The sequence below is a fragment of the Tachyglossus aculeatus genome, chromosome 6 (genome assembly GCF_015852505.1).
Source record: "Tachyglossus aculeatus isolate mTacAcu1 chromosome 6, mTacAcu1.pri, whole genome shotgun sequence".
Classification (NCBI taxonomy): domain Eukaryota; kingdom Metazoa; phylum Chordata; class Mammalia; order Monotremata; family Tachyglossidae; genus Tachyglossus; species Tachyglossus aculeatus.
In genome coordinates, this window is record NC_052071.1 from 41,437,660 (window position 1) to 41,454,822 (window position 17,163).

At 46.6% G+C, this 17,163-nt stretch overlaps 1 protein-coding gene across 1 annotated transcript in view; it reads left to right on the plus strand.

The window, feature by feature from the left end:
* The window catches only part of MID2 (midline 2), a 248,190-nt gene that overhangs the window by 191,920 nt on the left and 39,107 nt on the right, over window positions 1-17,163 (plus strand). The window contains exon 4 of the mRNA XM_038748157.1: window positions 1,067-1,174. Within this exon, the coding sequence (XP_038604085.1) occupies window positions 1,067-1,174 (108 nt within the window). The remainder of the gene's footprint in view (window positions 1-1,066; window positions 1,175-17,163) is intronic.

The following is a 17,163-nucleotide window of genomic DNA, read 5'->3' on the forward strand; positions in this document are numbered from 1 at the left end:
TGAGGTTTAATCTGACTCCACCACTTCCCTGCTGTGTGACCTTGAGCCAGTCACTTCACTTCTCTGTGCCTCAGTTCCCTCATCAACAAACTGGGTATTCAATACCTATTCTCCCTCCTACTTAGACTGTGAGCCTCATGTAATGATAATAATAATTGTGATATATGTTAGCCCTTACTATGTGTTGAGCAGTGTACTAAGTGCTGGTAGACACAAAATAATCAGATCCCACATGGGGCTCAAAGTCTGAATAGGAGGGAGAACAGGTATTGAATCTCCAAAGTCACCCAGCAGACGGGGGCGGAGCCGGAATTAGAACCCAGGTCCTCTGACTGTCAGGCCTCTGCCCTTTCCACTAGACCATGCTGCTTCTCATTTGGGACCTGATTATCTTGTATCTACCCCAGCAATTAGTACAGTACTTGGCATATAGTAAGCGCTTAACAAATACTGTTATTATTGTTGTTATTGTTATTATCATTATTATGAGTGACCTCTATCCCAGTCAGTCATTAGATTTATTTAGCACTTCTGTGTGCAGAGCACTGTACAAAGCACCTGGGAGAGTACAATACTCTGGAGTTGGTAGACATATTCCCTGCCCCCAATGAATTTACAATTGATTAAGATTGTGAGCCCTCTGTGGGATGGGAACTATGTCCAACCCAATTAACTGGTATCTATCCCAGTGCTTAGAACAGTGCCAGGACTGTGGTAAGCATTTAACAGATACCATTATTATTATTATTAGTAGTAGTAGTAGTAATATTAATTCTCCTATCTCATCTTCTCATTGGCCCACCCTCCAGCTAACAGTAGGGAGGCAAAGCATGCTAATTCCAAGTGATTCGAGTTCCCACCCTGACCCCTCTGCTCAGGATGGGCAGGGGAAACACACAGGGCAAAGTTGCATAGGCTGAGCGCTGGGCCCCAGGCCCTAGGGGAGCTAAAAGCGCTTAGAACAGTGCTTTGCACATAGTAAGCACTTAATAAATGCCATTATTATTATTATTATCATTATTAAAAGGCTGATGGCTACATCATCCCGACTGTCTTTTCTTGTCAGGTGAACACTACCATGCACGAGGCCAAGCTGATGGAAGAGTGTGATGAGCTGATGGAGATCATCCGGCAGCGGAAGCAGGTGATCGCCGTCAAAATAAAAGAGACAAAGGTCAGAGCCGCTGGTGACCAGCGATGCTGGGGGGGAGGGGGCGTGGGGAGCCGAGCCCCCCAAAATCTGATGGTTTGGGTGTGATGTTATCAGGGGTATCCGGAAGGGAAAACTTGCAGGAGTTGGGATTGCAGGGAGAAGATGGGTGCAGCGCACAGTTCGGTGTTCGGGGCTATTTTGGAGGCTAACTGATGGCAGGGAACATGTCTACTACCTCTGTTTTATTGCATTAGAGAGTCAGCACAGCCTAGTGGATAGAGCACGGATCTGGAAGTCAGAAGGTCATGGGTTCTAATTCCGGCTCTGCCACGTGTCTGCGTGTGACCTTGGGCAAGTCACTTCACTTCTCTGGGCCTCAGTTACCTCATCTGTGAAAGGGGGATTGAAACTGTGAGCCTGACGTGGGATAGGGACTGTGTCCAGCTTGATTTACTTGTATCTACCCCAGCGCTTAGTACAGGGTCTGGCACATAGTAAGCACTTAACAAATACCATCAATATTATTAGTATTATTATTCTCCAATGTTTAGTACAGGGCCCTGCACACAGTAAGTACTCAACTTTTTTATGGTGTTTATTAAGCACTTACTATGCACAAGACATTGTATTAAGGGCTGGGGTGGAGAGAAGATAATTGCATTAGACACAGTCCCTGTCCTACACAATGCTCACAGTCTTAATCCCCATTTTGCAGCGGAGGGAACTGAAGCACAGAGAAGGGAAATGACTGGTCCAAGGTCACGCAGCAGACAAGTGGCAGAGCCGGGGTTAGGACCTAGGTCCTCTGAATTCCAGGCCTGGGCCCTTTCCACTGGACTGCGCTGCCTCGACTCGGCCACGCTGCTTCATTTAAATGCAGAGTCATGTTTCTCTGGGGTGGATTCAGCCTCTGCAAACCACGCCACCAGATTAATGAGGCTCAAACAGTATCAGTCAAGCGGAACAGGGGATGAATTGGCAGGAGAGATTGGAGGGCTGTGTCAGTGAAGTTCCCAGTAAGCATGCGACAGAGATTAAAGGAAGGGGGAGACTGAGTCCTGGGCCCTTGAGTTGTCTCAGCATTAGAAGGCCCCTGAGAACCATCTCCTTTGATGGGCTCCCAGAGACTGTCACTCCAACAGACGTAGTCTGAACCAGTGTGCTGACCATTGAGGTCAAGGGCCTAGACCATTGTGAAGTCCCTGGGAGTGCTCAAGCATCAGCCAATTAGTCAATGGTATTTATTGAACATTTACTGGATACAGAGCACTGTACTAGGCTCTTGGTAGAATACAGTCCCCTCTAGACTGCAGGCTGCTTGTGAGAGCTTAGTATGGTGCTCTGCACACAGTAAGCACTCAATAACTGTCATTGTTTGATTACGATACAATAGCTGTGGTAAACATAATTCCTGTCTTCAAGAAGCTTGCAGTCTTGTGAACTGACAGAAATACTCATTATCCAACTGAACAAAAGTGTTTCACCTGTGTTTTCTGATTGAAGCCCCAATCAATCGATTGTATTTATTGAGTTCTTACTGTGTGCAGAGCACTGTATTAAGCACTCTTGGGAGAGTACAATATAGCAATAAAACAGACACCTTCCCTACTTACAATGAGCTTACAGTCTAGAGGTGTTCAGGATTCTTTTTGTGTGATTTGGCTTTACTGTTAAACTTTCAGTTATAGAAGAGAAATGAGTATTTCCCCTCTTGGAAGCCTCCTGGGTCGAATCTGTGGATTTCCATCTGTGGGGTACAAGGTTTTCTTTCCCGCGTCGTCCCTTCGTTCATCTCCAAAATAATTCCCACCCCCGTCCCAAGTCAAGGCTTGAAGCAAGAGGGTCAGGGGTCAAGAGAGGGGCAACCAACAGTGTCAGGAGTCTCTCCTGATTCCTCCAGACTCTCTGGACTCTGAATTTACTCTTGAACAGTCTGCAGTTGATTATGGCATTTGTTAAGTGTTTACTGTGTGTCGTGCATGGTTCTAATCGCTGGGGTAGATACAAGACAATTAGATTCATTCAGTCAGTCAGTCATTTATTGAGTGCTTACTGTGTGCACAGCACTGTACTAAGCACTTGGGAAGTACAAGTCAGCAGCGTATAGTGACGGTCCCTACCCAACAACAGGCTCACAGATAAGACACAGTCCCTGTCCCACATAAGGCTCACAAGTCTAAATAGTGGGGAGAAGAGGTATTAAAGTTGCATTTTACAGTTGAGGAAATTGAGGTGCAGAGACTCCATCAGTCAATCAGTGATATTTGAGCATTTCCCATTTATTTATTTATCTTAATGTCTGTCTGACACTCTAGACTTTAAGCTGGTTGTGGGTAGGGAATGTGTCATATTGTAGTCTTCCAAATGCTTAGTACAGTGCTCTGCACACAGTAAGCATTCCATAAATATGATTGATTGATTGTAGAGCACTGTACTAAGAGCTTGGGAGAGTACAATACAATGGAATTAGTGGATACATTCCCTGCCCATAACGAGCTTACAGTCTAGAGAGAGTTTACAGTCTAGAGAGAGTTTACAGTCCAGGGGGTTGAGTGAATTCCCAAGGTCACACAGCAGGCAAGTGGCAGAGCTAGGATTCGAACCCAGGTCTTCTGACTCCCAGACCCATGCTCTTTCCCCTGAGCCATGCTAATTTGCCACAAGTGTGAACCTGACATATTTAGGGAGCAGGACTAAGGGGAGCTTGTTCTACCTGGGAGAGTCCATTGCTAGGTCCTCACTGCAAAGGAGAAGAATTGACTCCATTAATCATTTGGATTTACATCCCCTCATTTTTCTGAAAAGGGCCAATCCATATCTCACCACATATTCTTGAAGGAGGAGACAGGAGTGTCTTCCCATCTTATAGATGGGGAAACAGAGGCAGGAGAGGTTAAAGGGCTTCCCTCAGGTGGCCACCCAGCTGATCTCAGTTGGGGCAAGAACTGAGGCTGTCGGTCTCTTAGTTCTGTGTTCTTGTTGCCACACCCCATGCCCCAGTGCAACCTTGAGTTTTGGTCAATTGGAAGAGGAGCCAGGGATAAGACACCCCCCCCCCCCCCCCCCCAGCCCCCTGGCTTTCTGGACAGTGCTCCTTTCTCCAAGCAGCATGGCTTGCACCACAAGAATCAGCACAGCTAAGTGGGTGCAGCACGGGCCTGGAGTAAGAAGGACCCGACTTCTAATCCCCGCCCCACTACTTGTCTGCTGTGTGACCTTGGGAACGGTGTTTCACTTCTCTGGGCTTCAATTCCCTCATCTGCAAAATGAGGATCGCTTCACTTCTCTGTGCTTCAGTTCCATCTTCTGTAAAATGAAAATTAAATACCTGTTCTCCTTCTCCCCGCTACTTAATTAATTAATAATGGCATTTGTTAAGCGCTTACTATGTGCAAAGCACTGTTCTAAGCGCTGGGGGGGATACAAGGTGATCATGTTGTGCCACGTGGGGCTCACAGTCTTCATCCCCATTTTACAGATAAGGTAATAGAGGCTATGAGAAGTTAAGTGACTTGCCCAAGGTCACACAGCAGACATGTGGCAGAGCCGGGATTAGAACCCATGACCCCTGACTGCCAAGCCCATTCTCTTTCTACTGAGCCACGCTGCTTCTCTATTTAGAGAAATATTCTACTCTCTACTAGGATTCTGAGCCCCATGTGGGACAGGGACCATGTCCAACTTGATTAACTTCTTGTCTGCCCTGGTGCTTAGTACAGTGTTTGGCCCATAGGAAGTGCTTAACTGACACCATGATAATTATTATCACTATTAGAAGTATGCGGTCTCATGTGCGAGAGAGCGTCTTTTGTTGCCCAGCAGTGGCAGTAAAGTGTACAAAGACCACTGAACTCAGTACCCTGAGGGCATCACAATGACTAGTGATAACCATAACAGGCTGTCCCCAACTCTGGTGACCAGAGGTCACCCAGCTAAGCTCCCCATAAATTGACTGTCACAAGTCCCTCTGCTGGTCCCATCTATGGCAAAATCCCCACTCCTGGCCTCACTCTGAAGCTCTGACTCAAAGCAGCCCTATCCTGGGCGGAAGAGACTGACTGAGTGGTTCCTCACCCCTCCCACACTCCAAGCTGGTTGGCGCTCCTGAGTGTAAGGGTGGCACAGGGACACCCGCCGCTCTGCCTCGGGTGAGTAATCTGGAATTTCCCTGAAGCTCCTCTGGAGAGCACGTGTTCAGGAGCGTGCTTGTATTTCTGGATTCTCCAACATGTACCCCAGCACCTGGGGGAATCTCTCATAGAGGTCAGGTGAGATGCCGGGCATTAAATTTGCTAGACGGTTGGATCATAGAACTTGCTTTTTCTTTGTTTACTTGGTTTGATAAGCTCTAAACTGTCTTACAGTCCTCAAGACTCTTTGTGGTCTGGGAATGTATCTTTTTATTGTTATAGTATACTCTCCCAAGTGGTACAGCACTCTGCACACAATAAGTGCTTAATAAATACCATTGATTGATCAATAACTCCTTTCAGGCAGGGAAGGTGCCTACCATCCCTGTTATATTGTACTCTCCCAAGTGCTTAGTACAAGTGCTCTGCACACAGTAAACACAGTAAATATGACTGATTGATAGCTGCAAATAAATCTATATAAAAAGCTATAAGGTTTCCGGTTAGGAAAATTTGATTGATGAGCATCATAATTATAATGTATTTGTAAAGTGCTTACTGTGTGACAAGCACTGTTCCAAGGACTGGGGTCAGTACAAATTAATCAGTCCCTGTCCCACATGGGGTCACAGTCAAAGTGGAAGGGAGAACAATGTTTAACAAATGCCATAAAAAAGCCAAACCACTCCCCACTGCCCCCCCCCCCCCCAAAAAAAAAACCCAACAGGTATTGGATCTCTGTTTATAGATGTGGAAACTGAGGTGAAGTGAAGTGACTTGCCGAAGGTCACTCAGCAGGCAAATGGCAAAGCCGGATTTAGAACCCAGATCCTCTGACTCCCAGGCCTGGGCTCTTTCCATTTGGCCACACTGCTCATCATAACCTCCCAAAAGAGAAGTGACCTTAAAGTTTAGTCCAGTAAGCCGAGAAATATTTTGAGACCATTATCGGCTGTCAAACACTTACCTCTGTTTCCCTTTTGGGAAGTGGATCAATCCTAATGGTCACATTTTGCCGGTGCCCAAAGTCATCTGTTGAAGCAGCAAACCTGAAAGCAAGGTTCATAACTCCTTAGATTTCATCCTCTTGTCTCCTCCAACACTTAGAGTGTCAAGGATGGCGAAGGCATCATTGCAGTTCTATGCCTTGAAGACAGGAATGATGAGGATGGACTCTTTCAACCAATCGTATTTATTGAGCGCTTACCATGTGCAGAGGGCACTGTACTAAGTGCTTGGGAGAGTGCAATACAACCAAGTAGGTAGACAAGCTCCCTGACCACAAGGAGCTTACAATCTAGAGGAGGAGCTATCTTCCATCTGGAACTGTAGATAATAATTATGATACTTGTTAAGCACTTACTATGTTCCAAGCATTGTTCTAAGCACTGGGGAAGAGTCAAGTTAATCAGATCCGGCACAGTCCTTAATCCCCATTTTACAGATGAGATAACTGAGGCCCAGTGAAGGGAAGTGACTTGACGAAGGTCACACAGCAGACCGGTGGCGGAGCTGGGATTAGAACCCAGGTCCTTCTGACTCCAAACTCCATGCTCTCTCCACAAAGACAGGCTGAGCCTCCATCTTGATTCCGCAGGAAAGAGAATGTGCCTAGATGAGTTGATATGGTGCTAGTGGTCTTTGCAGTCTTGTTATCACTGAGGTGATCAGGTGTGGTGCAAAGGCCTAGCCAATCAGTGGTATTTATTGAGCCCTTACTATGTGCAGAGCACTGTGCTAAGCGCTTGGGAGAGTACAATACAACAGCATTGGTAGGCGTGTTCCATGCCCACCCTCCCTCCAAGCTCGAATCTCCTCTGCCTTCAGGACATCTCCACCTGGATGTCTGCCTGCCACCTAAAACTCAACATGTCCAAGACTGAACTCCTGGTCTTCCCTTCCAAACCCTGCCCTCTCCCTGACTTTCCCATCACTGTTGATGGCACAACCATCCTTCCCATCTCACAAGCCTGCAACCTTGGTGTGATCCTCGACTCTGCTCTCTTGTTCACCCCTCACATCCAATCTGTCACCAAAACATGCCAGTCTCACCTCCGCAACATCACCAAGATCCGCCCTTTCCTCTCCATCCAAACTGCTACCCGGCTCGTTCAAGCTCTCATCCTATCCTGTCTGGATTACTGTATCAGCCTCCTCTCCAATTTCCCATCGTCCTGTCTCTTCCCACTTCAATCCATACTTCAAGCCGCTGCCCGAATTGTCTTTGTCCAGAAACGCTCTGGGCATGTTACTCCCCTCCTCAAAAATGTCCTGTGGCTACCAATCAACCTACGCATCAGGCAAAAACTCCTCACCCTCGGCTTCAAGGCTCTCCATCACCTCGCCCCCTCCTACCTCACCTCCCTTCTGTCCTTCTACAGCCCAGCCCGCACCCTCTGCTCCTCTGCCTCTAATCTCCGCACCATGCCCCATTCTCGCCTGTCCCGCCATCGACCCCCGGCCCACGTCATCTCCCTGGCCTGGAATGCCCTCCCTCTGCACATCCGCCAAGCTAGCTCTCTTCCTCCCTTCAAAGCCCTACTGAGAGCTCACCTCCTCCAGGAGGCCTTCCCAGACTGAGCCTTTCTTCCTCTCCCCCTCCTCCCCCTCCCCACCCCCCCAGGCTTAACTCCTTCCCCTCCCCACAGCACCTGTATATATGTCTATACATATTTATTACTCTATTTTATTTGTACATATTTATTCTATTTATTTTATTTTGTTAATATGTTTTGTTTTGTTGTCTGTCTCCCCCTTCTAGACTGTGAGCCCACTGTTGGGTAGGGGCCGTCTCTATATGTTCCCGACTTGTACTTCCCAAGCGCTTAGTACAGTTCTCTGCACACAGTAAGTGCTCAATAAATACGATTGAATGAATGAATGAATAATATAAATGAGCAGATTATGGATACGTATGGCCCACAAAGAAAATCCAAGAAAACTCATATTTGTGAGTTTAATGTGAAAGACCCCAAGATGCTCGCCTCATGAATTGGCCTGTGTGACTGAATCACTTGAACCCAGGCGATCCTGGATGCTGTCAATTACAGGGCTTCTAGGTGAGAGTGCTTCTGGTCATGCTTGAACATGTACAGTACTAGCTCTTGACATTTTCATTCTGAGGTATATTGAAGACCTGAACTGCTTTTTCCCTACTTAACCAGGGTTATGATAGCCGGTAGTAGTAACACTACCAAAAGTAATAGGAATAATAATTGCAGTATTTGTTAAGCCCTTGCTTTGTGCCTAATGCTGTTCTAAGCACTGGGGCGAGATCCAAGGTAATCACGTTGGACTCAGTCCCTGCCCCTCATGGGGCTCTAAGTAGGAGGGAGAACAGGGATTGAATTCCCATTTTATGGATGAGGAAACTGAGGCACAGAGAAGCTGAGCGACTTGCCCAAGGACACACAGGAGGCAAGTGGTGGAGCCGGAATTAGAACCAAGGTCCTCTGATTCCCAGGCCCCTGTTCTTTTTTTTTTATTTGATGGCATTTATTAAGTGCTTACTATGTGCAAAGCACTGTTCTAAGCGCTGGGGAGGTTACAAGGTGATGAGGTGTCCCACCTGGGGCTCACAGTCTTAATCCCCATTTTACAGATGAGGTAACTGAGGCACAGAGAAGTCAAGTGACTTGCCCAAAGTCACACAGCTGACAATTGGTGGAGCCGGGGTTTGAACCTATGACCTCTGACTCCAAAGCCCAGGCTCTTTTCCACTGAGCTGCGCTGCTTCTCCCACGCCAATCCTCAGTAGAGAAGTACCAATAGAAAAGTAGTACTAGTGAATTCAGTAAGAGGACATGGAGTGTATCATCAAGTTGTACTATTTCTTTATGCTTCATAATAAAAAACATAGGAATGCTCTGAGCTTGAACTTGGGTTTAGTCAGAAGGGATTGTGAGCTCATTCCCGCAGCTGGTTCTTTGGAGTCTAAGTGTCTTGAAGGGAAGAGCTGTGTTTTGTTGGTTTAGTTCTGTAGAGTGACTAGCCTAAGGCCATTTGTGACTCGACTCAGGGCATTGGTGTGGCCGAGTACAATAAATATTATTTTTATTCCTCTCATTCATTCAATTCATTCATTGTCATATTTATTGAGCACTTACTGTGTGCACAGCACTGGACTAAGCACTTGAAAAGTACAATTCAGCAACAGAGACAATCCCTACCCAACAATGGGCTCACAGTCTAGAAGGGGAAGACAGACAACAAAACAAGTAGACAGGTATCAATAGCATCAAAATAGATAAATAGAATTATAGGTATATACACATCACTAATAAAATAGAGTAATAAATATGAACAAATATACACAAGTGCTGTGGTGCAGGGAAGTGGGTAGAGCAGAGGGAGGGAGTAGGGGTGATGGGGAGGGGAGGAGGAGCAGAGGAAAAGGGAGCAGCCTGGGAAGGCCTCCTGGAGGAAGTGAGCTCTCAGTACTGCTTTGAAGAGAGGGAGAGAGCTAGTTTGGCAGATGTGAGGAGGGAGGGCATTCCAGGCCAGGGGTAGGACGTGGGCAAGGGCTCGACGGCGGGACAGGCGAGAACGAGGCACAGTGAGGAGGTTAGCGGGGGCAGAGGAGCGGTGTGTGTGAGCTGGGCTGTAGAAGGAGAGAAGGGAGGTGAGGTAGGAGGGGGCAAGGGGATGGAGAGCTTTGAAGCCAATGGTGAGGAGTTTTTGCTTCATGCAAAAGTTGATAGGCAACCACTGGAGGTTTTTGACTTTTGTCATATTCTACTTGCTGAGCTTAGTTGAAAGGTTATGAAAAGGAGATTTTTTAAAAAACAGCCTTATCACGGAAACCATTGGTTTTCTATTAAAGAGCTTAAAGTAATCCTGACTTCCCAACCCAGCCACAAGCAGTTTGAGTTTTAATAATCTTGAAACAAGCCAAGCTTGTCTCCCAAACTTTCTGGAATGCCAGCCCTGGTTTTCTTGGCTAGTAGTAGATGCTGTTATAAATAGTTTTTTTTCTCCTTTTGATAATTTTCCTAATGAATCTGAACATGAAAAGAACCATCCATCTGCCCATTAAGCCCCAGCAGGAGAGACATTTGCTTATGTAAATAGCCATTTGAAGTTTAGGTCCACACTGCTGTTAAACGAGAAAGAATCTACATTTCTTTCCTGGCAAAGGCTTTGACAGTTGTGTGTTCTGTAATGATGAATGAAGGTGTGTGCTAAAGATTGGCAGGAGCAGAGACAGGGCTCTTGGCAGGAGAAATGAGATGAATTAGTCCATACTGGCATGCACTATTCATTTCTTCAAACTTCTGTAATAAAGTAGGACTAGGGACTTCGGAAAACTCATCATTTTCCAGCGTAGAAGTGGAGGAGAGATGGACCAGATGATCGTATGGGTTGGGGGAGGAATGGAAGTAGGATAAGTAGGATGATCTGCCTGTTTGAAAGGATATTGCGGAGTGGGTGGATGGGGAGAGGAAAAAAGCCTAGAAGCTATCAAGCATATAATCACCAGGTCTAGAAGGCAGAAGATTAGCCAGAGGCTTTTAAAACCTGGCAGGGAGGGTCAGCGCTGCATTCAAAATGCATTTGGTATAAACAAAATCTAAAACTGTCTCTTTGTAACTTCCTCCGGTCCTTGGTGCCGAAGGTCCAGATGAGTGTGAATATTCTAGTCACTGGAAGACTTTCACCTGAGGTCCTGTTGGGCCCTTCGAGCCATCGTTAAACCTTGACTTTCCCCCAGGAGGGGTTTATTGGAACTCTTAACCAGCTGACGGTTCACAGCAGCCCTGAACCAGGTCAAGGCAGGCAGACAGATCATCCTCGCTACTCTCCTTCTACAACCCACACTTTGCTTCTCTAGTGCTTACCCTCTTACTGTGCCTCTGTCTCTCCTATCTCACTGCCGACTCCTAGTCCCCATCCTGCCTCTGGCCTGGAATGCCCTTCCTCCTCAAATCTAACAGACCATTACTCTCTTCACCTTCAAAGCCTTATTTTGCTCTTCCCCCACACCCAACCCCACAGCACTTATGTATATATTTGACATTTATTTATTTTTATTGATGTCTGTCTCCTCCGTCTGGACTGTAAGCTTGTTGTGGACAGGGAATGTGTCTTTTTATTTTTGTATTATACACTCCCAAGTGCTTAGTACAGTGTTCTGCACACAGTAAGTGCTCAATAAAAATGATTAAATGACTCACCCAGATCTCTGGAGAAGCAGCGTGGCTCAGTGGAAAGAGCCCGGGCTTTGGAGTTAGAGGTCATGGGTTCCAATGCCGGCACCGCCAACTGTCAGCTGTGTGACTTTGGGCAAGTCACTTCATTTCTCTGGGCCTCAGTGACCTCATCTGTAAAATGGGGATGAAGACTGTGAGCCCCATGTGGAACAACCTGATCACCTTGTATCCTCTCCAGCGCTTTGCACATAGTAAGCACTTAATAAATGCCATTATTATTATTATTATCCAGAATGTTGCCGACTTGTACTTCCCAAGTGCTTAGTACAGTGCTCTGCACATAGTAAGCACTCAATAAATACAATTGAATGAATGAATGAATCCCATCGCCTGAGGTCCGGACGGGGTTCCCTACTCTCGGGGGTCTAGAGTGATAACCTGAGGTTTTTTATCTCGGGCAAAGCGTTTACTGTAGTAATGCAGCCCCGTCTTCCGCTCCCAGAGTCCCCGTCAGCAAAGGCTCCTGCTAGTGAAAGAACCGGCATGGCCCAGTGTCAAGAGCACGGACTTGGAAATCAGAGGACATGGATTCCACCACTTGTCTGCTGAGTGACCTTGGGCAAGTCACTTACCTTCTCTGGTAAGAGAAGATGCTTAAGACCGTGAGCCCCATGTGGGACGGGAACTGTGTCCAACCTGATGAACTTGTTTCTATCCCAGCACGTAGAACAGTGCTTGGCACATAGTAAGCGTGTAACAAATACCATAATTATTACTATTATTATTATTGCTCCCATTGCCACCAGAGTTGAGCTATCTGCCACCTGTGCCATCACAGAGCATCGTATTTCAGCGGGACTGCAGCTGGCTTGGTGGTGCTTTTACCTTGTGCAGAGCACTGTACTAAATGCCAGGAAAAAATACCCAGGTGAGAGGTATTCATTCATTCAGTTGTATTTATTGAGTGCTCAATGTGTGCAGAACACAGTACCAAGCACTTGGGAGAGTACAGTATAACAGTATAACAGACATATTCCCAACACTTCGAACAGTGCTTTGCACATAGTAAGCGCTTAATAAATGCCATTATTATTATTATATTCCCTGCCTGCATTGAGCTTATCGTCTAAAGGGGGAGACAGATATTAATATAAATCAAAAAATTACAGATATGTACATAAGTGCTGTGAGGCTGGAAGGGGGATTGAATAAAGGGAACAAGTCAGGGTGATGCAGACGGGAGTGGGTGAAGAGGAAAGGAAGGCTTAGTAAGGGAAGGCCTCTTGGAGGAGATGTGCCTTCAATAAGGCTTTGAAGGGGAGGCAAACCCAACCCCTGGCCCTCAGGAGGCTCACAGACTACAATAAGGGAGGGTAGAGGGGATGGGTGACAGGGTATGTCACCTGCATTTTTTTTTCCCGTTTTGCTCTTTTTGTGAGAAAATAGGTTAAGAATAGTACGTCAGTCAATCATATTTATTAAGCGCTTACTGTTTACAGAGCCCTATACTAAGTGTTTGGGAGAGTGCAATGTAAAATAGTTAATGTAATGCTAATGTAATGCTGAAGCAGGGGGTCATTTTGGTAGCCGTGGTAGAGGTGACCCAGGAGCTACACACACAGACACACGTACAATTTCACACATGCAAACCCTCAGGCAAGGTAGCAGCTTTTCATTTTGGATCTGGGGATGAGCTCTAAGAAGTAGCTTGGCATAGTGGATAGAGCATGGGCCTGGGAGTGGCCTGGGAGTCAGAAGGTCATGGATTCTAATCCCGACTCCTCCACTTGTCTGCTGTGTGATCTTGAGCAAGTCACTTCACTTCTACATGCCTCAGTTCTCTGGGAAGCAGTATGGCCTAGGGAATAGAGCATTGGCCTGGCAGTCAGAAGAACCTGGATTCTAATCCCATCTGCACCACTTGTCTGCTGTGGGGGCATTGGGCAAGTCGCTTCACTTTTCTGTGCCTCATTTACATCATCTATAAAATGGGGATTAAGATTGTGAGCACCATGTGGGACATGGACTGTGTCCAACCTAGCGCTATGCTAGCGCTTAGTACAGTGCCCGACAAATAGTAAGTGCTTAACAAATAACATAAACAGGAGGAAATGTCCAGCCAGTCACCCTCTACCCCCCAGCCCCACTGGGATGGCACGGGGGTGGGCATGAGAGAATCTGCCTGTCCTAACCCAGGCTCCCTTCCCACCCCCAGAATCCCAAGAGACCAGTCTTCCTCCTCCTGCTGGTAAAGGTTGGAGGTGAGGGGAGAACTTCTCCCCATGAGGCACGGGGATGGGCATGAGAGAATCTGTCTGCCCCAACCCAAGCTCCCTTCCCACCCCCATTATCCCAAGAGGCCCATCTTCCACCTCCTGTCAGCAGGGGGGCAGGATGGGGTTGCCTTCTTGGTCCTACTTCCTGTTCCTCTCCAACTCTAATGGGTGGGGTTTGTGGTGGGTATGTCAGCCAGCCAGCACTGCACCAAAGCTATAATAATAATAATAATGGCATTTATAAAGCGCTTACTATGTGCAAAGCACTGTTCTAAGCACTGGGGAGATTACAAGGTGATCAGGTTGTCCCACAGGGGGCTCACAGTCCATCCCCATTTTACAGATGAGGTAACTGAGGCACAGAGAAGTTAAGTGACTTGCCCAAAGTCACACAGCTGACAATTGACGGAGCCAGGATTTGAACCCATGACCACTGACTCCAATGCCCACGCTCTTTCCACTGAGCCACACTGCTTCTCACAAGCTATGGCAAAAGCTATGGCAGCAATTCATTCAATTGTATTTATTGAGCGCCTACTGTGTCCAAATACTGCACCATGCACTTGGGAGAGTACAATATAACAAAAAGCAGACACATTCTCCACCCACAACAAGCTTACAGTAGTAAGGCTTTTCCCTCTTGGTGTCAAACACACACAGAGGCAATCAGCTCATTCATCTCCATGGGGTCCATACCAGGATCTTTTCACAGAAAGCTTGTGTGGTCGAGTCAGTCAGACAGGGCTATAGGATAGAAGGCAGAGCCACATTAATAGTAATTGTGGTATCTGTTATAAGCGCTTGCTAGTTGTCAAGCTCTTTGCCAAGCGCTGGAGTAGGTACGAGATAATCAGGTTGGACACAGTCCCCGTCCCACATGGGACCCCAGTTTAAGGGGAAAAGGAGAACAGGAACTAAGTCCTCATCTTACAGATGAGGAGAGTGAGGCTCAGAGAAATGAAGTGACTTGCCCAAGGTCACACAGCAAGCAAATGGTTAGAATCAGGACTAAGTCCAGGCCCCGGGGTCTTACATGTTGTCAGCCAAAAAATAGGATTAATAGTAAATTAATTATAAGCCCACTGGCAGTGTGAACAACTTAAAAAGATATTCTCTGTACAGTTCAAAGGCATCAGATCTTGTCAGGCCTTCAGGCCCGAGAACAGGGGCTTAAACTGAAAAGGAGGATCTGGCCTGGAGCAGGCCGGCTGACTCATAGCTGACAAAAGCAATGGGAGTTGCTTTAATAGGCGGGAGAGGGGAGGCTGCGAGAGATGTTATTTAGCTGTTTAAAAAATTAAAGAAAACATATCCTCCCCCACCCTGTCTTTATTCACAATTAGACTTTCTTAAATATTATTTTAAATTGGTAAGGACAGCAAATATAAAATTTTCTTCGAAAATTGACTTCCTGACACACAGAGCAATCACGGCTCTGACATTTACCGGCTGGATGACTTTGGGCTAGTCACTTAAACTTCTCTGTGCCTCAGTTTCCTTGTCCATAAAATGGGGGTTAAATATCTGTTCTCCCTCTCTACCAGAGGGTGAGCCCCAAGTGGGACAGGGGCTGTGTCCGACTGAATTATCTCCAGTGCTTATGAAGATGGGCTGAATTTTTAGACTTGGCCTCAGAATAATTTTTATTATCATGGTTAATAGCCTTCTTGCTGTTTTCAATCTCTTGGCAATCTTTTCGGTCTAGAGATAATGATCGCATAATATCCTTGATTTTCCTCTCCGCCCATAACTGGATGTGCTTTGATGCAGCCTGAATAGCTAGATGTTGCTGCGTGCTGTGTAGAAAACCTGCAGCCAGCATCGTGGGGACTAGGCTACATAGCCATGGACGCCGGTTCACTCTTCTCTCCTCATTTGGCGGCTTCTCTCACCATCCTGGAGTCACAGCCTCCGAAGCCCATAGTCATTCAATCAACCCATCAGTGGTATTTATTGAGCACTTTCTGTCAGTCAGTCATTTATTGAGCATTTACTGTGTGCAGAGCACTGTACCAAGTGCTTGGGAGAGTACAAGAGAAGCAGTATGGTGCAGTGTGTAGAGCATGGGCTAGGTATTCAGGAGGTCATGTGTTCTAATTCCGGTTCTGCCACTTGTCTGCTCTCTGACCTTAGGCAAGTCACTTCACTTCTCTGGGCCTCAGTTCCCTCATCTGTAAAATGGGGATTGAGGCCGTGAGCCCCACATGGGACAAGGATTGTGTCCAACCTGATTAGCTTGTATCTACCCCACTGCTTAGAACCAGTGCCTGGCACATAGTAAACACTTAACAAATACCACAGTTATTAAGCTAAGTGACTTGCCCAAGGTCACACAGAAGAGAAGTGGCAGAACTAGGATGAGAATCCAAGTCCTTCTGACTCCTAGGCTCATGTTCTATTCACTAGGCCATGCTGCTTCTCGATTAGCCCTGCTTTGGGGTGGCTCTTTAACAGGACAAGCCCCCCACATATTCCACCCTCAAGGTGGCCCTTATTCAGACAGTGCCACATGCTCTGGGCACAGAGGCCGTGATTTACTTCTCCACCACCCTGGAAAAATTATTGCACCCATGGAAGACCTCATTTCTCAGGAATACTTGCTTTCTTCCCTCCCCCTGTTTTTTTAATCGACAGTGCAGTTTGGGCAGAATCTACAAACTCCCTTTTCACTATTCTCCCTCTGCTGTCATCAGTAGCAAATACCACCCATTTACCCACTTTTTTTTCCATCCTGCATAGCCTTGTGTCACAGACTTCAGAGTTAGCTCTGGATCAAGGGAAAATCTCCAGCCAGAGCTTGTTTTTGGGAAGGATACATGGGATTGTCCCCCCTCCTCCACGGGGAAAGGAATGGGGACAGGAAAACAACACTGATAAATGGGAGGAGGAAGAGGGTTTTTAAAAGAGCCTCCTGCCCTATCCACCACCATTGAGAAGCAGCGTGGTCTAGTGCATAGAGCCCGGGCCTGGGAATAAGAAGGACCTGTGTTCTAATCTTGGTTTCACCCCTTGTCTGCTATGTTACCTTGGGCCAATCACTCCACTCTTCTGTGCCTCAGTTGCCTCATCCATAGAATGGAGTTTTAGACAGTGAGCCCCGTGTGGGACAGAGACTCTACCTAATCTGATAAGCTTGTATTTACCCCAGCGCTTAGTACAGGGCCTGATACATAGTAAGCACTTAACAAATACAGTTTTAAAAAATTAAGCTTTCCACGTCCACATTCTGAGACCAACTTTAGTAGTATTGTCATTTCCATTCCCCCAAGGTTGATGATAATATTTATGGTATTTGTTAAGCATTTACTAAGGGCCAAGCACTGTACTGCATGCTGAGGTAGACACAATGCAATAAGATATGTAGATTGTGAAACCCCTGTGGTACGGTGATCATGTACAACTTGATTAACTTGCATCTACCCCAGTGCTTAGAGCAGTGTTTGACCCATAGTAAG